The sequence below is a fragment of the Tympanuchus pallidicinctus genome, unplaced genomic scaffold, assembly GCF_026119805.1.
Source record: "Tympanuchus pallidicinctus isolate F22 unplaced genomic scaffold, pur_lepc_1.0 scaffold14, whole genome shotgun sequence".
In the NCBI taxonomy this organism is placed as follows: domain Eukaryota; kingdom Metazoa; phylum Chordata; class Aves; order Galliformes; family Phasianidae; genus Tympanuchus; species Tympanuchus pallidicinctus.
The window spans coordinates 12843945-12866351 of NW_026294659.1; the positions used below are offsets into that span (position 1 = coordinate 12843945).

General features: G+C 41.6%; 1 protein-coding gene across 1 annotated transcript; it reads right to left on the bottom strand.

Moving 5' to 3' along the window:
• Positions 1–6504: 6504 nt before the first annotated feature.
• FAM3B (FAM3 metabolism regulating signaling molecule B) lies at positions 6505–18162 on the bottom strand. The gene is made up of 8 exons (XM_052674169.1): positions 18012–18162; positions 14964–15107; positions 13531–13654; positions 12206–12264; positions 11050–11100; positions 9814–9901; positions 8562–8694; positions 6505–8220 (listed from the first exon to the last, which is right to left on the bottom strand). Exons 1-8 carry the CDS (start codon positions 18028–18030, stop codon positions 8131–8133), a joined length of 708 nt encoding a protein of 235 aa, XP_052530129.1. The 5' UTR covers positions 18031–18162; the 3' UTR covers positions 6505–8130.
• Positions 18163–22407: the final 4245 nt, after the last annotated feature.

Consider the following 22407-nt stretch of genomic DNA (forward strand, 5'->3'; position numbering starts at 1 on the left):
CTCTATCCTTGTGTTCTGTTCCTATAGACTATATGGAGAATGGACAAGATCTTGTGAGAGGCAAGGGGAAAGACATGATATAGTGGTCTGAGAAGTTGCCTCCTGCAGCTCCTGGCCAGTAGTAGAAGAGAAAAAAGTACCAACTCCTGCTGGGTCACCAAGGACAAACAGCACTGCAAGCGGGGACACTGCTACATTCAAAATCTTGTTTATGGGCAAAGAGGGATTATTTATACCCACTTTCTAATATATGGGCGATATAAAAATGTATATTTATCATATTATACTGGAAATGTTAGAAGTAACAAGAATCATTATTAGTCTAGCTCTAATTACTACCGAGAAGCAAAGAATAAAAATACTAATAGAGTGCTTATATACAGACAAAGTCACAACAATAGCAGTAACAACTAAATTCTAACACTTCTTGGCATCTCTGTTCTTTCCTGCTCTTATGCTTGCTCATCTATTTCTCCTCTGTGTTCCCATGTTGGTGGTTTTGTGCTGGTGTTGGGATACTACAGTGAGCGGGCAGCACCTGGAGTCCTTCACAGGGGGAAATACGATAACCACATTGATTGGGTTCTTTTTCCCATTGCTTCCCCATTTCACTTAGAGTCACATCTATATGTTTGCTAGCACATATTTACACCTTTCTCTGTTTTCACTAGTACATAGCTTCAGATTACATCTGAATTCATATATGCAAATGGTAGTAAATACTGTAAGATGTTATTTCCTAGTTCTGTTTGTTTTCCCTACAACCTGTTTTGTTGTATTCCAGTCTGAGAATTTTAATTTTAGTTATTTTTAACTGAGCATTAGTGAACTGAGATTCCATTATAGCTGTGGGATTCTGGTGTAAAGCCTGTATCCCATCTCTTACCATCCCACATCTGCATTCCTCCATGTCACGGCCCATCTCTCTACTTCTCCAGTCTTCTGCTGTCTGTACTTCTTTACATTGCATCTCTGTTTTTGGAGTTGTAAATATCTTTCTGTTTGTTACTGCTTTCAGTATAAAACTATGGTAGTGCCACACAAAGATAAAGAGCAAAACAAAGTAGAGGTAGACAAGATTCTCCTGGTCAGATGGAGAAGCTGCTATCACTGCTTAATGAGGTAGAAAATCTCCAGACAGATCACAGAAGCTTCAATACAGAGCAGATCTGACAAGCTCCAGTGCTGAGACCTTGCAAAGGCAGCACAAAAATTGTGGCCTGTGGCTGTCAAAAGTAATACCAACTACAAAGCTGCACAGTTACCACAGATTGGAGTACTCTACATCTTCTACATTTCGGGAAGCAAAAAAAAAAAATGTCTGTGTCAGCCAGGTGTGGTTTTACCCAGAGGCAACTAAATGCCACATGGCTCGTATATTGGGCACCCGCAGTGGGATGGGGGAAAACATTAGAAAGTGTGGGAAACTTTGGGTTGAGAAAGCTTAGAAACAGAACAAATAAAATAGGAACAAAAAGGATGAACAGAACAAATGATGTGCAAAGCAATTGCTCACAACCAGCCAACTGATGCTCCACCAGCTCCCCCAGTTCTGTTGTTCAACGTGACGCCACGTGTTATGAGACATCCACGTAGGCCAGAGTCAGCTGTCCTGGTTCTGTCCCCTCCCAGCTCCCTGTGCCCCCTCAGCTCCTTCTGGCCAGGTGATGTGAGGAGCTGAAATGTCCTCGGCTCTGTGTAAGCACTGCTCAGCAACAACTACAACAAAAGTGTGCTATCAACATTATTTTCATTCTAAATCTAAACACAGTACTATACGAGCCACTATGGAGAAGATTATTCCAGCCAAAACCCCAAATCTTCTGCTCCAGAAACACATACTTTACTGTTGCAGAGCAGCTCTAATCACAGTGTGAACATCTGCATTGTGAAACTCACACTTGCGTTCTCTAGAAGTACCATATACTCTTAAAACTACAGTAAGAATAATGAAACAGTGACCAGCTTCCACCAATATCTTATCCAAGCCTTACCATACAATCTGCTGTACAGCAGTTTTTGGGCTCAGCAAAACACAAGTAGAGATGTTTAATTTCACCTCCAAGCAACACTGTCCCAATCTCTAGGCTGTATCTACCTTTTTTAAATGAGAACCACAATAGAGACTGGGCAAGCCCAAAGCATCTATCTCTATGCTCTTTGGAACAGGCAGAAAAATCATATCAGAGCTGCTAATGTAAAGTTTGTATTTGACTCTACATTTCCTATGCTGCTCAATAATTGCTCTGGGGTAAAAACCACAGCCAACACCACCACAAAACATCCACAGCAGAAAAGTGAAACCAAAACTTTTCATTTTCTGGCAGTGAGGAATCACTGTTGCTTAGACATCATTAAGATATGACGTGAACAAGCAGAAACGAAACTAAAATGCTTTCATGCTTGGAAATAATATCCTGATGTGTGTTTCACTCAACATCCTCATCCACTAGCCAATTTTCTTCCCAGTGCTTTGCAGAACCCAGTAACAAAACCACTCCAGTGCACTGCTACCCTCCTCATCCTGTAGTTTCTCCTTCTCCTGCAGAGGAATCAGAGGACAAATAATACTGCTGATGAGCAACAACCCCTTTACTTTTCAGGCTAGATATCAGGGAACATTTATTTCCAGAAAAAGCAGTAAGGCAGTGGCACAGTCTGCCCATGAAGGTGGTGGAGTCACCATCTCTAGAAACGTTCAAGGACTGTGTGGATGTGGCACCAAGGAACTTGGTGATGATGGGCTGAGAGTTGGCCTAGGTGATTTTAAAGGCCTTTTTCAACCTTAATCATACTATGAACACTGAAGGAAGACCAATACCAGAAGCAACGGTTGCCAGTGGAATGGAATGGAAAAGATACCTATTATTTGATTGGTATTTCTGTCTCTGCCTTCTAGCTGGATTGCAAGAGATCCATCAGGGCCTGAAACACTTTTCATTCTCTTAAATGGAGAGATAAAGAAGGGTGTCTGTCCTGGCACTCTGTTCCTTATGGGACTGCTTGTATCATGCTTCCACTGAAGGGTAAAGGGAACAGTAGCTATTTTTCTAAGTGCTTCTATCTGAAGTGTCTACCTAAGTGGGCAGGGGACAGGAAGGCCTATCTGGATGCTTCCCATGAAGAATGCCAACAGCCATGTGCTGCTGGAAGAAATGGTTGATGTGGACCTGTTGGCTCTGTCTCAGCTGCCAGGTGTGGGGTGCCAGCAGCCAGCCAGGGCAGCAGCTCGGTCCCATGCAGGCAGACACAGGATAAGCACAGCCACTGCTTCCACTTTCTGTGTTGCTTTGCTTTTGAAAATACCACGTCAAGCCCTGAGCAGCACTGCAGGCTACAGGTGATACTTTCCCATTCAGCCGGCATTCTCTGCTTCAGAAGAAGAGCAGTTCCTCTGGAGGACTTAGCCCCATTTTTTGGTGAGGACATCCCATCCTCTGCTCATCACAAAGCACCCAAGTCTCCTCCACCTACCGTGTTTAAGCACTGTGCCACGAACGGAGGAAAACAAAACTGACAGTCCAACACCGCATCTTATTAGAAGTCTCTATGTCTGGATGATTCAGCTGCATCTCTGAGAAAGCAAAAACCCAGTGAAGCTGAAGAACACTGTGTGGTGACTCATGCTGCAAAGGGCTCTCGGTAGCTGAGATTTGATTCAGACCACCAGCACGTGACTCTTACGATTGCCCATTCATAGAGAACGGAGCACTGTGAACTTGCTTCATGGGGACTGGCAGACAAACCAACCTCTTTGCAGAAAGAAAGGTACCAAAAGCTTCTTTGGGAATGGTTAGGTGAGGCACACAAAATACTCCCAGTTAATAGGAAGCAATCATAAGCACTCTGGACAAAATATGTCCTGATACATTCCCCACACAAACCTATGAACAGTATCTGTGTGATCTGATGTAATGGAAAGAATGATAACAATGCAAAACATTGTACTTGGAATTGGTGTTCCTGTTCCTGATACATCAGAACAGTTATCCGCTGACAGGCATACAAAACTAAATGTCCAGAGCATTCTATCAAAGAAAGGCTGCTTGGGCAACTGGGTAATATCCTCACCTCAGCATTAAGCAAGGACTTCTTTGGCGTTGTTAAGGTTTGCAAGCAATTGCAGGAGCAGTAAGGCAAGATGCTGCTGAGGCTTGGTAATGCCAGAGCTACAGCCCTACTTTGCTTTTTACCTCCAAGGCGTAGCAGCAGTACACTTGTGTTAACTGCTGAAAAGAAACTGATGTTGGCCTGGGGCCCTCAGCACAAGAAACACGCAGAGCTCTTGGAACAGGTCCAAAGGAGGGCCAGTGGATCAGAGGGCTGGAGCACCTCTCCTATGAAGAAAGGTTGAGGTAACCAGGCTTGTTTAGCTTGGAGAAGAGAAGGCTCCAGGGAGACCTTTTTGTGGACTGCCAGTACTTGAAGGGAGCATATAAACAGCAGGGAGAACAGCTCTTTATGAGGGTGCATAGTGATAGGACAAGGGGGAATGGTTTTAAACTGAGAGGAGTTTTAGGTTAGATACGAGGAGGAAGTTTTTCCACACAAAGGGTGGTGAAGCACTGGAACAGGTTGCCCAAGGAGGCTGTGGATGTGCCATCGCTGGAGGCATTCAAGGCCAGGCTGGATGTGGCTCTGGGCAGCCTGGTCTGCTGGTTGGTGACCCTGCACACAACAGAGGGGTTAAAACTCGATGATCATTATGGTCCATTTCAACACAGGCCATTTGATGATTCTATGATTATGATATGATGTAAAATTTAATTGTAACTGACGCAAGATCAATTGTAGGCTGGAGTAGAAGGTAGTGAGTGTCAAACTGCAGAGTCCCATGACTGCCACAGAGCCTGGCATCCTCAGATTTGCCTGCTATTATTACTGTAATTAATTATGTTGGTTTTTTTTGCAATTCAAGCAGGCAACAAATTTAAAGGAATAACTTTTGAGCCAGTAACATGAACACTGCCCAAATAAAATAGTGATCATGTAAAGCTGTACACTTAAGAAAATAAACATACAGAAGCCTTATGTCTTAGCAGTGATCTGTCTGATAGGAGTGCTGAAGAACAAGTGGTTAGATCCCTTTAACAGCAGCACAAGTGAGGGGTGATTTAGTCACAGTGCTATAACACACATAAGGAGCCTATACAGAGTACTGCTTCAAGTCTCCCAAGGAATAAGCTCTGAAATATCTCCAGAACTCCAGACAGCTGTGGCGAACTTGGTCACAACAGATGCCTGTGAACTCTTTTTTTTTTTTTTTTTTTTAAACTGAAGGAGGTATAAATAACTTTTCTTTAGTGTTAAGTAGCCAGTGACTGCTAGCAGACCTTGAGTTTTCCATTCAAATTCCTACATTTCAAGAATGAGGACAAATTCAGGATGTGGCACGACAGTTCACATGCATTTACCATCGCACTTGTAAAACACCAAAATGAACCCTGTGACCTACAAAATGTGTAGGATGAACAAGCAAAAGAAGTATGATTTAGATGTAGAAAAATACTGAAACAAGTATGTAAGTACTCTTTTTTTTTTTTTTTTTTTAGGGGGGGTGAGGTAGTTATCTAAGGGATCCCATTTATGATCTTTCTGCTTCTCTCCTTTCTCTTTTGAACTTTGACTCTTTCTTGTGAGGAACTATTTTACGTTTTGTTTTTGCTCCCTTTAAACGGTATAAGCCAATTCTGTTTCAGAAAAAGAAGTCTTATTGTTTACACACAAATTCAAAGTCTGACAAAAGCCGATCTCTGTCAGATTCACATTTTGGTCGAAATGTTTTTCCATGTAGTGCTCTCTAGGCTGCATCTGTACACAGTATTTAAACATCTTTTTCCTGTTCTCATCTCTAGCTTAGGGGTTATTTTTCCAATTCTGAAGCTTCTTTCCCCAAGGGGCTATCTCTAGGCACCATTCTGGGGACCCTTTTCCCCTGTTTTCGGGAGCTGCTATTACCCATCCCTCCAGAAAGCTACTGTGAACTACCAGCTCACAGATTATCACACCCTGATTTTCAGATTTTGGGCCCAATCCCTTTGGAGTACTACACTCCTATCTCTCGGATTAATAGGGGTATACTGCTGGCACTTCATCAAGTGCTGTATAATCAGTGAATATATAGATGCTATAGTTATGAAATATACCAAAGAGTTTGGCTAAGCAATTACTATACCAAAAGAGAATAGATAGAATGCTTACCCGTATCCTAGGCTTGCTGCAACACTCTCCAGAAGTGATCCTTCCCCACTGGTAGCCAGCTCTTAAATGGGTTTAGGAGAGGCGCAGCCAGGCTCCACCCCTTCCTGCAGCACAGCTGAATTGCCTTCACCTGTGCTCCCCTGGCTGACTCAGTGCTCGCCTCAGGTGATCAATCAGAGGTTCAGGCCGTGACTCAGCAGTTCCCATACACATGCACAGAGCACCGTGCACCAACAGCTCCCTCCTGAGACTCTTCCTTTCACCATCACAGCCCCTTCATCCATCTCTGGCCGTGCCCCTCGCAGGACAATGGAACCGCAGATCGGGACTCTGCACTTGCTTTGCACTGAATTTGCACCTCAGTTGCACACACTCAAAGAGTCTCCACCGACCCCCAAGGCAGGAATTAAATTCCCTTACCTTGGCCGTGCACAAAGTTATCAGGTCGCAAAGGCCAGCGCCCGTGCCTGCCTGCCTCTTGGCTTTGTCAGAGCCTGTCCCTTATGTAACAGCCTCGGTTTCTTATCGGCTGTCCCAAGGTGTCACCCCACCACCCAGACAGGACTGCTAAATCAGCAGGGTGCACCTATCCTGTTCAGGACAGTGGGGGAGACCCCTGGGAGGTGATAATTATCCCAGATGACCCCCCAAATTGTTGGAAATATCCAAATAATTTATCAGGATGGTATCTCTGATAAAGCAGCTTTTATTCGCAATTGCAATGGCGGGCCTCCTGCAAGCAGGAGAGCACACAGAAAACAGTGTTGCATCTTTTATGCCTTATTGCCCGACGCTTATCTCTTTCTCCCCTAGTTCCTCACTGGCTGAGTACTTTATGTTCACAATCTTCTCGACGCTTCACTAAACATACAAACAGTGGACAAACATAAATCTTCGCTGGCTAAGCATAAACTTTTAATTAATTAACTAATTAACTTCTGACCCTTTGGTCATTACGTTTGGTCATTGTTTCTGGATATCTGCTCGTCTACCCTTGCATAGAGATAAGCTCGGAAGGAGGACAGAGGGGAGTATCTTGATACCTGCCTGTCACATCCCAAGCTTCTCACAGAGTGAGACAGTCCGGCCTGGTGTAGAGGCACTACCTTCTTTGATGTTTGTTAAATCTATTTTTCTTTTGCTGGGAGTTTCTTATCCTAACAGAACAACCCTACAGTATGTTTTCTAATCCCTAACACTATACCACATTGTTTGGAACATTTAACAACTTCTTGCAGTTTTGCAAGAAATAATTAATCACATAATTCAGTAATTAGGTCTCCAAAAGATGCTGCTAACGTATACAGTATTTCTAATTTTTCGATCTAAGGATAAGTTACAGAATACAAATACATTATGTTCTACTTCTTCAAACCAATTACCCTTTTTAATATCTAATGCAGAAACAACATCCCATTCCCACACGTTAACAACGTTATTCCAGATTGTTAACATTACCAAAACCAGCTCAAAAAATATAGTGGCTTCTTCTGAAGAGAAGTTACCAATAAATAAGTACCAAATAATTTATATTATATTATATTATATTTATATTTTATTTTATATTATAGGTTAGACTAAGTTTTATGTTAGTTTGTAAGGGGAACCAAAAGGAAACACACGTTAAAAACAAGTAACTAACAAGTCACTGATGACAAAGTACAATCACTTTCAATAACCCTGGTATTTCACAACCAACTGTCTAAGCACTGTAATTTCAAACCAGAGCATTTTCTTACCACTTGCATCAAAAGATCGATTTGTTTTCAGATTAGAGAAAAACCTCACAAATGAAAGCAAGAGTAAAAACTGTATCTATGACTTATTTTACAAATGCTGTTCAGGTGCTTATTGGGCTCTGGACGCAAACTACCAGAGTTATATGTTTAAAAATATAGAAGAATCTTTGCTAAGGAGGTATGGATTTGTTTACATCAGGTTTCTTGGGATACAGCCCTCTATCTGTATTTCAGCTGGCCAGCCACTGTATCTATTCTTCTTACTATCAGAGTGGTTTATCTGTTAAAAATAAAACAAAATGAAATGAATCAGTATTTGTGTTTACTAAATTAGTTTGTCAAACCTTATACAACATAAAAGAGAAACGGAAGCTGAGGGGTATGTTAGACATCTTATTCAACATAATGGGTGAAGATTCCACCGATTTCTCTTACACTCTGCCTAAGAAATCCAAAGATTCAAAGTCTCAGATCTAAAGCAAAGAATAACGACACATTAGAGAATTTGCTTTGAACAACTGAGGCTGATCCTGAAGTTACTACAGATACCCCACAAGATCTGCACCTAAAGTTTACATCCGAGACAGAGACAAATAAAATTGAAAATAAAATGAACCTGACCTTTTCTCTTTCGATATCATCTGGAAGCTTGAAGCCTTTGGCAGCTATAAAAGCCCAGCTTGACCTGAACTTCATATTTTGTATTTCTTTACTTCCCAGAGCTTCTACTAACTTTTTGGCATTACTTTTCAACCTAAAAATAAAAAAATAAAAAATAATAATAATATGAAAAAAAAAGCTGAAAAAGAACACTTTGGCTTTATAGTGAGGAGTGGCTGGTGGAACTGGGATTGTTTACCACACTGCCCTCTACAAGTAACTGAAAGGAGATTGCTGTGAGGTGGGTGCTGGTCTTTCCCTCAGTTCACGAGCAATAGGACAAGAGGAAATGGCCTCAAATTTTTATCAGAGGACACTTGGGTTGTACATCAGGAAGAAATTTTTCACAGAGAGGGTGGTCAAGCAATTTTTCACAGAGAGGGCGGAGCAGGCTGACTAGGGAAGTGGTGCAGTCCCTATCTCTGGAGGCATTTAAGGGATATGTGGATGTGGCACAAAGGGACACAGTTTAATGATAAGACTCACGAGGTCAGGTTGATGGTTGGACTTAATGATCTTAAGGGTCTTTTCCAATCTAGATGAGTCTATAATTCTATGGCTTACATTAGTAGGTTGGCACAAGAAACAATTAGAAGTTAAAAACTTCCCGAGTGCTGTCTTACTAGCATGCCATTAAACCTACAGACCAAAATTATATCTTTGAATTCCTCTTCTCTACATCCCTGATGTCAATACCATCTGCTTGTAACAATGCAGCAGAAAGAAATACATCTCAAACACTGAATTTGTAAAATTTGACTTTTTATTCCTTTTCAAATGTGGACAAAAGCTTCAAATGTTTATCAGCCAAATGATTAAGACTGTCCCTGTTTAATTATGGTATCATGACTTCAATCATAAGATTTGAAAGGACTTGAAGAATCAGGTTAAGATGTGAGAAGGAATGCAAGCTAGGTATGTTCTAATTAGAGCTGTGGATACCTTTTTAATAAAAGGTTGTGATGCAGAGATAATAACACTGCCCTTTATGATGATAACTGGTGCTTTTAAACAAGCATGATGCTCTCCTTCCATCTTTGGAAGCATCAACATATATGACTTGAGCAAGCACTGAATGTATATATAATCCAAACTTTTAAGAGAGGAAATGACTATACAATGAAATGAAACACTCCTTAAAACCACTGTACAACAGTGACTGCCAGGCTATTTGTTGCTGTGTTTCTCAGCCTGTCATGAATAGTTTCCTTACCGGGCGCTTCCATCATCATGAGTAACCATGAAAAGCAGGGACCCTTGTGGTGCACTTTCAATGAAAGCCACCATCTCTTCTGAGTGGTCTGTTGAATTAATTACACAACTGGTTACTCCTTCACACACGATCACATTCCACCTACTTTCCCTTGCATTCAACTTCACTTTTTGACCTTGCCTACTCAAAATGAGACCTATTTAGGCAATCTTTCCATGCACTGGCACAGGACTTGCCTAATCCTTGAAGATGCAGAAAGCTGCCAGCTCTCACTGAAGACCAGAACAAAGGTCGATCTATAATTCCCAGCTGTAAAGAAAGATACTTCTGAACCTCTGAAAACAGATAACATTTACACATAAGTTGAGATTTTACCCTGCATAACACTCCACCAGCAAGCAAAACATGGAATAGTTCAGAAGTCACTGATACTCTGTGCCTTTCTTTTGTGTGCAGACTACCATGCCAACTGTAGATCTAAGTAACACACCCCACCGTACATCCATTTGCATTAAGTGGCAGTCTATTTGCAGCACTAAGATATCTATTTATAAGGCATACATTATTTTCTATAGAAAGTAAGTGTATTATGTGGCAGTAGCCTTGGAGACATTGCAGTCCATACACCATATAAAAATCTGAAGCCCCATGATTAGACCCAGTGTGATTTCTGTTCACGCATGCAAGGTCATAAACATTCTTAAGTGGTGAAAGAATTGGCTGCAAGTGCCTCATAGCATTCTGTTTCTTCTTAGTAGGAAGTACGGTAAGGTACCATCCTAAGTCTGGAAAATGTATTAGAAGCTATTCTTAAAGTAGATCTTCTGTTTAGCTACATAGTAGTGTAGAAAGACTAGCTTATTACTTATTATGATTTTGCAAGTAGAAAAGAATAGAACAAAATGTATCAGAAAAAAGATTTTGCTGAATAGATGCAGTATCTGGTAAGTGCTGTCCTTTGCCAGACTGAAATAACGGAGAAAGAAAATAGCAACTAATCACAACAAACATTAACTAACTCAACCAACAGAAAAAAAAGCCCCACATCTTTTCAGGAAAAGTTGTTGTCAGAAGATCTGGCTATTGAATGTTTAAATGACTACAACTGCTGTTTGTTTCTAAGTGATCTTCTTCAATGAAGAAGCACAGTCACTTAAAGACTAGGACAAATATTTTAATATGTTTTTATTGAACACTGAGATGTTAACAAAAGCTTTGCTGCACTCTTTTCCCTACCTCCTTTCCACATGTCAAAGAAACTGGCCGATGTTAGTGCTCCTGTTTCATCTGTAAGAAAAGATTGAAAGTACAAATATGAGCAAAAACGGTTACATTTATCAGCATGCACACCATTTTCAGCAAAAGTGAGACATCTCTAAGTTTTGGTATTATTGTGCTTCCAATTTTTCGTTTGTATTTTCAAATTGGAAGAAATATAGAATAATGTAAATTTGAGATTCAGGGAAAACATTTTGTGTAGTCACTGCTTGTAGCTGCAGCCAGCTGAAAAAATTGTTCTCAAATCACTTCTGTTGCAACACAGACCTGCAAACTGTCAGAGAGAAATCACACTGGAAATAAACAAATTCTTCTTTAAACAAAAGCCTGAATCTGAACACTGCTGATGACAAAACCATCATTATTTTTGTTTTAAGGAAGAAATTCAGTTTACTGTGCACATACATACATATACTACATTAGGTCACAACCATACACACAGAAATTGATTAAGCCTGATTGTATTTGAATGGCTCCATTCTGTGCAGTGTTTCAGATTCTTGTCTACGTTAATTGAGCCCAGCAACTCAAATAAAATCATGAAGGTTTAGACAAGGCTAAAATCTTGTTTAACAATAATGAAACAAGGAAACTGGAACAAAAATGTTCTGTGATCAAAACCAACTTTTCAGTGCATCCCTTGCTTCCACTCCCCCACAATATTTAGCAATCATTTTTCCAAGGATCCATCATTGAATGCATTGCATTTCACCACCATACCTATTCATCTAAGTTAAAATGGTGCATGAGACCTGGAACAAACTACAGCATCAGCTTTCCAACAGCTTCTATTACAAGCACTTTAATATTAATCAAGCTTCGAGTTTGTTTTTCTGTCCACTGACCAATTCTAGAAAAGGAAATTGTACCTCATGCAGAACTGCAATTCTCAATTACTGTATATCTTTTTATTTGCTTATACTGATTATGGACATGTTTCTTTCATTTATCCAGAAGACTATTTCTCTCAAGCAGTAATTTGTCCTTCTTACATTTAACATGAATCAAGTTGCAATTTCTCCTTTGCTTCCATACTAGCTACTAAAAACACCCCAAACGTTTGTTTTTTTAGTCATCACAAAGGTATGCCTCTAACATTTTTAATCTTACTTACAATTGACAATGGCTATGTTTATACCTCTTCCAGCATTACCCTTTTCTTCACTTATAAGCCTGGAATTGAAAAGAAGTGCTGTATCAGTAGATTTCATCCTTCCAGAGACTCTGATTCAGATTTACCAATGCTAAGCCATTTCCTGGTGTTCAAACTTTTTCATTTATCTAATTCAAGAGCTAGTAGTAAGCATGTTACACCAGTCCATTTCCTTCAAAGATACTTAATGAGTTCTGCAAAATGAACCAGATCGAGAAAGTGCTTTGTACAAATCCATCCAGAAAGATAAAAAAGAAAAACATAACAAATGTGTGGGTTCATTTTTATGATAGTAAGCCATGTGGCTGTATCTACTTGAAAGATCACTTTAAGGATTTAAAGTCACTTTACTTGTCCGATCTGAAAAAGGAGGAACAAACCTGCCTTTCAGAAGGTGCTGACTACTCAATATATGTCCTGAGTGACTAAAACTAAATATCATAATTGAAACCAACAGCTGAAAACAGCTTATCTACAGGAATAAAGACAATAACCTGAGATGTATGTATTTAAAAAAAAAAAAAAAAGTTAAATATTATCAGATATATGCTGATGTTTACCACCAATAAAACATCAACATACAAGTCTTTTGATCTAGGTTTAAATGACTCAGACGACATGCTTCTCAAAACCTACATCTACCTATCAATAAAAAAGTTGAGTCAGCCCAGGATATGAGAGAAAGCCAATCAAACAGACCAGATACTGAGCAAAGGCAAGTATACTACATAGAAACTACAGTGTCTGTGAAAGGAAAATACAACCTTCTGCAAAAACAGTACAGACCCACACGGCAGCAATGTGCTATCCCAAAGGCAGAACACACAAGAAGAGGAGAAAAATTTAAAACAACTTTAAAAAACACATTTATAAGCATATATTCAAAGTCACTATCTCCACGTTATCTTTAGCTCTTCAGTGCTGTTAAGTCTCTACTTTAGGCCAGAGTTCCATGGAAATGAATTGTCTCAGTTTGAATCATCACCATAAAGCTCACCAGAATGAAGCAGAGAAGAATTTGTATTTAAGATGGAATTCAAATCATGCTGCAGAAGGAGTGCCATAAAAAGGAAAATAGGAACAGGAGGAAAAACTCACTTGTTCCTAAGAGACCTAGGGCATACTTACTAACTGAAAAGGGAATATACGGTGACCTTTTTCTGCATGTAATTTTACTGAAGAGGTCTTTTCTTTCCCTAGGAGCTTACTTGCTAGTGAACCAAATGCAAGATCCTTTTTTATACTACAAAGTATTGACGTATATTAAAAGTCAGTCTGGTACTTACAGCTCATCCTCAAAACAGATTTTAGCCAGCTTTTCTTTGCCACCACCACTAAGAATCCGATAGGCATAGCTCCCTGGTGAGCAGGGAGACCAGTGATCACACTTCTGCCTTCTGGGGAGTGGGGCTACAACAGCAAAGATGAGGAAGTCTTCCTGAGTGCTACATAAGCAATTTCTACATGGAAAGAATCACTTAGCGTCAACACGTTAATATTTAAGCTCACACTTATATACACAGAGGCCAACACTGTCAGTTTTCCAGTATTGTGGCAACATTCTCACAGATTTGCTTGGGTTTTGGGTTATTGTTGGCTTTCAAAACACTGCTGGGTAGAAGAGCTAACTTGCCTAGAGAAAATAATTCCATATACTTTCGATTCAAATCAGATCATACTATTTTGTACTATTTCTATTAAAGGTAAACAAAGGCTGTGTGGATAAAGAATTCCTGCAGATAGCTTGAAGCTGACTGTCACAATTCTAAACATTTTTCACACAATAACAGTCATAGAATGAAAAAAACATTAAGTCCATCAGATCAGAAGGAAAAAAAAAAAAAGAGAACCACATCACAAACTTTGGCTAGTGATTCCACCAGTTACGGAAACTCTAAAAAACACCTAAGATACAGTCAAAGCTTCAGCAGCAGCTTTGCAAATTGCTTATGCTTACATGCTAACAAACAAATAAGGTGTTATTAGATTACTAGTCAATTATTAATATTTGCATTCTGGCAAATGTCAGATGACATTATGTTTCTTCAAAATAGTGCATAAGTAGTCGTCCAGATTTACACTAATTAAATGAATTCACTTTATCCATAGAATCATAGAATCACCAAGGTTGGAAAAGGCCTAAAAGATCATCCAGTCCAACCATTCACCTATTCCCAATAGCTCCTACTAAACCATGTCCCTCAACACAACATCCAGCCTTTCCTTGAACACCCCCAGGCTCGGTGACTCCACCACCTCCCTGGGCAGTCCATTCCAGTGCCTGACCACCCTTTCTGAAAAGCAATACTTCCTCATGTCCAGCCTGAATCTCCCCTGCTGTAGCTTGAAACCATTCCCTCTGGTCCTAACAACATCCAAACAACATCATTCTTATAATAGCTTGTTAGGTAACAAGGGGACAAAAGGTAATGGCCTTAAGTTACACCAGGGCACGTTTAGGTCAGATATTTGGAAAAATTTATTCTTAGAAGAAGGAGTGCTGCAGTGGCACAGGCTGCCCAGGGAGGTGATGCAGTCACTGTCCCTGGAGGTGTTCAAGAGCCGTGTGGATGTGGCACTGAGGGACGTGGGCATGGTGGGGGTGGGCTGGTGGTTGGACTGGGTGATCTTAGTGATTTTATGATTGTAAGCCCTTTTTAATTTAACAAATAAATAGAGAACATTAGATAAAAGGAAAAAAAAAAATACAACTACATACCCCTCAACACTGGTTTCTTTCCAATGTCTTGAAGATAAGCTATAGATGTCAACAGTGTCTCTTGTGATAAATGAGCAGCAAATAAGTATCCCAAGTACCAAGCAAACAATGATGCCAACAAGAGCCCTGATAACTTCACAAAATCTGCCAAGAAGAAAAACACAGACATAAAGATGTACCCATAGCAACACACACACACACAAAAGTATTTTCTCTGGCACTGCTACAAAAACGGCTATTTTTTTCTACCACTGTGTTAACCTTGCCTTTGGTGATATGGTGACAGAGCACTAGCTGCACAATCATCTCTCACAATTCCTTTCATCTTGAAAACTTCATCTTTGAGAAGAAAACTCACCCCCTGCTCTGCACCAGATCCCCTCAACCCATAGTTATGATACTGCAAGGAGACATGAAATTCAATTCAAAAATTAGTACCAGATATCATACATGACTATATAGGTTGCATACAATTACTGCTGTTTTTGTGTTATGCGTAGACACTAAAATAATGGTTTAAACCACAGGTGTGCAACCTTTTCGGACTACTTGCATCACACTAAGTGAAGAGGAATTGTCTTGGGCCACATATAAAATACATAATATATATAAGTAATAAAGCTAATTCTAAACTAATGACCTTTAGTGAAAATAACACATCAGTCTGGTTCTTGGCAGTCTTAAAATCTGTTCTCAAATTTATTGAAATGGACAGCAAAGCTGTGTATTTTTTGCTTTTCACAGGACTGTGTTTAGCCAACGTATCAAAATGCATATGATTATTTTCCCATAATCTGTTAGCACAGATTGCACCCTCCCCATGCCCTGGTTTTGGCCCCAGCAGTGTGGATCGCACATTGCTGTGAGGCTGTTTTGAGTGATGGATGTGTGTCTGGGGCCAGGCTGGGCCTCTCAGTGGGGCAAAGCCACCACCATGTCAGCATGGGGCAGTGGCCGGCTGCAGCGCAGGCTGGGCCATGCTGTTGCAGCACAATCATCCATTTTCACCATGCCTTCCCCTCACACTGACTGGCACAGCCAAGGAGGGCTCAAAAACTCCACTTTGCAGGCTCAGCTGTGCAGAGACCAAGTGACAGACATCACTGATGGGTACTGGTGATCCCTGAGCCGAGCTAGTGAACCTGCCAATCCCAGGAGGCAGGGTCCATCAGGATGAGCACACTGAAGACACATTCCTTATTTAGAAGGGATACATTACCTGAGTTATGATGTTAAACAGTGAAATATCACAGTGGAATTGGGAAACCCTGGCTTTTACCACCGTTAAGACTTCTGTACCTTCTCTGCTTATCCCCTCTGTAGAATGAGGTCATATTCTTCACTCGTTCTCCTCAAGTCTTGCTTTGCAAGTCTTACCTCTTTCACACTGACTGCCTGACTTGTCTGCATCTGTTAGTGCAGAATGGACATGATAGTACAATGTGCCCATTCTGGAGGCTCTGCTTACGTTTATTCACACCAAAAGGAAGTTTTGATATTTATCTTGAGAGTAGAATTTACTGCCTCAAGTTCAGTTTATAATACTACACAAAGAGATCTTCTCTTGTACAAAGCTTTGACTTCTCTAGCCTCTGTATCAACTACTGCATGATACTGTTCTTGTATTGTACCTAAAAAAACTCCACCAAAACACACACACAAAAATAACAAAACTCAACAGAAAATAGTTGTAACACTAACTCTGAATATTACTAAGAAGAATCACAAACACACCCTATTCTCCATAACAGCAACAGAACTAGGAAGTCCTCTGAGTCAGAGGTGTCAGCTTAACATCTGAGCTACAGTTGTACTTCAACATTTGAATCTCAGTGAGGGGCAGTGCAGATCATTATGAACATTTGAAGTTTTATTTATACAGTTTCTCATCTTTTTTATAAATAAAAACAAACAATAAGGACAGTACATCATCTTTTCAAGATGGTCTAAGCTCTTAAGATGTTCTGTGCCACTGTATTTAAGAGTTAAAGGATTATGACAGAGAAAGTTATATAACAGGAATCTTCAGAGAGAGAACACATTTTGCCATTTGCAACATTTGCAATATTAGGCAAAGGGAATTCACAGAATCACAGAATGGTTTGGGCTGGCAGGGAGCTCAAAGCCCACCCACCCCAACCCCTGCCATGGGCAGGGCTGCCTCCCACCAGCTCAGGCTGCCCTGGCCTTGAGTGATGGAGGGATGGAGTCCAGAAAACTGTTGTAGAACATTGCCAGTGAACTTCTGGCTTTGCCACTGGCGATTCAGAAGCCAGTGGGGGACTGCACTGAAGGCACCAGTGGAGTCCACTGGGTCTTCACTTACTGAAGACACATATACCACGCATATTATAAATTCCCCACACAGAAATGCATAAAAACCCATAGCAGCTAAACCATACACTCAAACTGAAGAGAACTTAAGACTTGCTACAAGCAGCACTCATAAAATGAGAAGCTGGGTCTACATTCACAGAAGCAAGGCTGCGCTCACGCTGAGCTGAAAGGTTGTGGTTCAGCATGGCTGCAGCACTCAGAGGTGTGAGGGAACCGCATGCCACAGAGAGGCGCTTGGCCTGTGACAGGCAGATACTGAGCCGAAGGGGCAGAGAGGCATAGGAGGATGAAAGCACGTGGAAAGATGAAGTGGTGGTGGAGAAGGGCACGTCGGGAAGACCTCGGAAAACACCTGTCCCATTTTCCAGCAGCTCCGGTTCCTTTCTGCTCAGGTGCTCACTCGTACCTTGGCAGCAGCGTAAGCACAGCACACCTCTGTTTGTGCTTAGCTGACCTGACTGGCGCTGCCACGCCTCACCAACACATACCCGCTGCTCCAAGGCCGACATTCAAGGGGAGAAAAAAAAAAAAAAGGCACCTGGAGGCTTGAGATTAAATTCTGCTGATCGAAAGAAAAAACAAAAAAAACTAATCCGGCGTGGATTCGCAGTATGATGCTTCCCAGAGGCTCGTACCGCAGGCAGCTGACAGCCGGGGAAAGCTGCGCTCTGGGAGAACCAGACAGAGGAACGCTGAGGGACTGCTACTCACAGTGCCGCCTCTGCCACATCGCTGGGACCGGGATGGGCCGCCCACCCCCTGACCGCCGCCGTCCCCCGCTGCTGCTGCTGCTGCTGCTGCTGCTGCTGCTGCTCCTCCTCCTCCTCCTCCTCCTCCCCTCTCCTCCGTTCTCCTCTGACCGCAGGCACTGATCCCCGTCTCACCGGGCCATCAGCCGGAACGGGCAGGGGAGAGGCCAGTTGTCCGCGATGCCCCGCCTTGGCACGGCCCCGCGCCGCACCCTGCTGCTCCGGGCTGTTCGTTCACGCATGGGGAAAAGTGTAGGTTTTCCTGGGCTGACAATCTGACCTTAAGCAAGCCTTGCTCCGGTCATCAGGCGTTCCCGTGGATGGTGATAGTTGCCGCCACCATTTTCTGAGGGGGCTGTGGGGTCCTGCTGGCAATGGGGCTCGGTCCTGGCGATATGGAAGCCTCATGTGTCCTTGGCAGGGGCAGCAGAGGGCCCGATGCTCTGAGGGCAGGAGAGGACTATGAAACAAACTTCCTTTTGAGCTTGTAAAATACAGCTGTACCTCTAATCTAGAAAAGCCTCCAACAGCTCAACTGTTCAGTCTGGGCAAGAGGAGGCTGAGGGGAATCTCATCACTCCCCACAACCACCTGAAAGGAGGCTGTGATGAGGTGGCGTTGGCCTGCCAGGTAGCAGGAATAGGACAAGAGGGAGTGGCCTCAGGTTTTGCTGGGGAGATTCAGGTTGATATTAGGAAATATTTGTTCTCAGGAATAGCAGTGAGGCAGTGGCACAGGCTGCCCTGGGAGGTGGTGCAGTCACCGTCCCTGGAGGTGTTCAAGAGCCGTGTGGATGTGGCACTGAGGGACGTGGGCATGGTGGGGGTGGGTCGGTGGTTGATCTAGGTGATCTTAAGAGAGCCAACCTCTATGATTCTGTGGTTCTGTAATTCAGTCATACTGCATTAGACAGGGTGCTAGAAGTTATTATCTGGAGAAAGAAAATAACTTGCTTACAGGATTGAAGGCAAAGCTTGTGCCATACAGAAGTCCATCTGAGAAATAATTTCACCCCAAATCTCAAAACCATTTTTTTTTTCTTGGTTGAACCCAACTCAGAACACAATATACAAGTAAGGGGTTTTACCTGGTGATAGTGTTATCCAAGAAGCAGATGCATAACAACAAGTCAGTAATCACACACTCAGGAGAGACATTTCTTATTTAGTTCAGATTTGTGCTGATTTGGGTGCTGAGTAGTTCCCTACAAATCAAACAGGACTATCCATGCTGTATTTATACACGAAGCTTGAAAAGTCATTAGTTTTTCCATCTTCTTTATGATGACTGGTCAGTAAGTTACATACAGTTATAATATCGCTAACAATCCTTTTGCAACTGTGCATGTCAAGGGGCAAATAACAAAAGAGTCTGTGGGAGTGATTGTAATGATGGTATTTCAATTAAAAGTCTCTTAGTTTTCCAGTTTTCTTGCTGAATTGGCAATGCTCCTAAAACATCCTGAGTAATGTGTTCCTCAAGGCCTACTTGCTCCAGGATGTCCTTGGTTGAAGGATGTTAATCTGTTTAGGGATGTTTAATTGCCCTTTGCTTGTCAGTTTAACATATACAAAGAACATCTTCAGCTGGCTAAGTTTTTAGAGCCTGTCTTCAACAATGGCGTGGCTCTACATGGTTTGTTAGCTGACGGGACCTGTGCTTTAGCCAAAACCATGAGTAGGACCTCACTGAGGCCTCCTTGCCCCTCCAGTGTAGCACCAGATGGCCCTACCATGGGCACCAGGCCACCAGAGTGAGCTCTTGGTTCACCTTTTCCTGCTGTGAGCTGTGCTGGTGCTGAAGACAAGGCATCGCACACCATTGCCTGGATATTCCCTTTCTGATGGGTAACTTGGTCAGTGCCTGGCTCTCATCACCTTGCTGAGAAAATGGACAGCTCTTCTACTTCCAGTGTAGGGCAACAGCAGGAGTGTGGAACTATAGCACAGTGCTGGTGATGCTTGCTTTCTAGTTAGGAGAATTGCCCAGCTGGAGCTGCACATCATGGGCTTGCTGGGTTTTTAATATTCCGTTTTCCAGTAGGCTTTGTTAATAGGTGTTTGCAGGTCTGGGAACCTCATCAGCACCTGTCAGTTCTGATTTTGGCCTTTCTGCTAGGACATCTGTGAAAACAATGGTTTCCAGTCACCAGAGAAGAGGCATTTTTTGTCTTCATCTGCAAGTCATATAAAGGTAAAATCTGAAGGAGTAGTTGCTGCTTGTTGTTAGCAAATGAAAAGCAACATTAAAACCTAGGTGTGTAAATAATTTAAGTGGTAGCATGGAACAAATAAATTTAAATGGAAAGCATAGAGCAAAAAGGAGAAGGAGCTATGAGTGGGCAAGAAGGAATTAGAGACAACACTGTTCTGAATTAGTTTTCCAAATATATAATATACAGTTATTTCTGTAGGAAGTGTTACTCTAAGATGGCACATGAGAAAATAACATCTGTTAATAAATGACTAAAACTATGACAGGGGATATTTCTTGTTTTTAAAGTGAAAATAAGGAAGCCTTAAGCCCCAAATGCTGCAGTTAATGGTGGCATCAAAATGAAAAATTCTGCAGATTTTATTAAAACAGTGAAAATTCGCTCGGACTTGGGATAATTTAACTTTGCAATACATTTATTGTATGACCAGCAGTTGGTCGCAAATTTCACTGATAAAAATTTCAAGCCTTTAGGTGCTTTGTCACCACTGTGACAAAACATCATTAGCAGTTGGTGTAATTTGGGTGACAGCCAGTTTACCTGCTTTTAACCAGAAGAAAAATGTGTCAGTTTATTGCTTTTTCATTACTGCCTAAACTACACCAAACTATACCCGGGTGTTTGCTACAAAACAGGGCAACACTTTCATTGTTCTGGTTGCCAAAGCATAGGGATCCAGCGGTCTCTGTCTGAGGGGAGAATTTTAAATGCCAGACAGCTGGGAAGCTTAAATAAGTTTTACTTCAGGTGTTTCAATACTGTGTCTGTGAAAGCAGTGTGATACTTTTCTCTCTAATGAAAGTATTCAAAGATAAGGAATGCAGAACACTTCAGAAATATAATTGTTGGTATTCACTCTTCTGCCACTCATCCTGTAATTTGAAAGCTTAGAAAAAAAAATTCAAAACATGAATCTTTGCTTTAGATGTTTGTGAGGAAGTGAGACCCTTTGATGATAAGCAGCAGCGCAGGAAATCTATTCATGAAACAAACCACTCCAGCAGACAGTAAATGAAACAGATGTGTGTATGGGCAGAATGCCTATGCATGAGGCCACAGTTAGTAGAGAATGTTTATGGGCATTTGGTAATGGTGTGAAATGGCAACAGAACAAGTTCCTGCCTGCTCTTTGAGTGGTGGTACCTCCAGAGTTGCTTTCTGCACCAATCTCACTTGGCCAATCTGCTGTATGTGTCATCCCTGTTCTCACAGCTATTTAATTTCAAAGTTCTCTGCTCATCCACAAATGGCCAGTGGTGTATTTTTAATCCTCCTAGGATGAGGTACAAAGTGCAAAGCAGAAGAGCAGTTCTTTAAGCTGCCATAACTCAGCTGTATTTCACCGTGTGTCTGTGCCCATAATTCAGATAGAATCTCAGTATCTGAAATTGTGGTAACATGAAGAGCAACGTGGAGAAACAGCAACTTTGGTATGTATTTTAATATAAGAATATTTATTTCTAGTAGACCTGGAATGTCTGCAGGAAACGGAAGCTTTCAGATATTGTGTGGATATATTGCAATGTAAACACTCCCAGAAATGCAAAGCCATTTCCAGTAACAGATGGCAAAAAGTGAGCAATGATCAATTCCAGTTTATAAGCTACAAAACCTGTACAACTAGTAAAGCTAGTTCCAGAATGTTGCTGAATCTATTTAAAGGTTTGCTTTATACCTTATGTTGTGTAAGGTGGGGCATTTTTTCTCTGTTTTCCCATACCTTGTTAATCCAGAGATTCACAAGGAAAATAGACTCAAAACTCTTCATCTAAGTAGATGGGAATCAAAAGTAGATCCAAGTAGATGTGCTCTTCAATCCAAGTAGATGGGAAAGCCTCAATACTTTGTGGGCCTAAATCTAGTTATCTTTAATAGTCACCTAGATTCCATGTTACAGGAGAGGAAGGAGAAGGGCAAAATTAGAGGAAAAGGAAAATCCCTCCCTTGAAGATGGATGTTTTGATATGGCTTTGCACAGGGTCTCTGTGATCTGTTCTCTGGAAATGCTGGTGTCAGTGCAGTCATGAGGCCTACAGGTCCCTTTCGTGCAGTCCCATGCAAGTAAACAAGTGTGTAAGCCCACTCAGTCCAGCAAATACTTACCATAGGCAGCTGGTCCCTGCTATCAGCAATCCCAAGGCAC

Bases quoted from the DNA above. Each gene is read 5' to 3' on its own strand.
- FAM3B (XM_052674169.1), bottom strand. The intron at 11,101-12,205 runs GTAAGTAAGATT...CTTTTCTTACAG, and splicing joins AAACATAGCCATTGTCAATT to ATGAAACAGGAGCACTAACA. The intron at 8,221-8,561 runs GTCAGGTTCATT...TATTTTTAACAG, and splicing joins ATGATATCGAAAGAGAAAAG to ATAAACCACTCTGATAGTAA.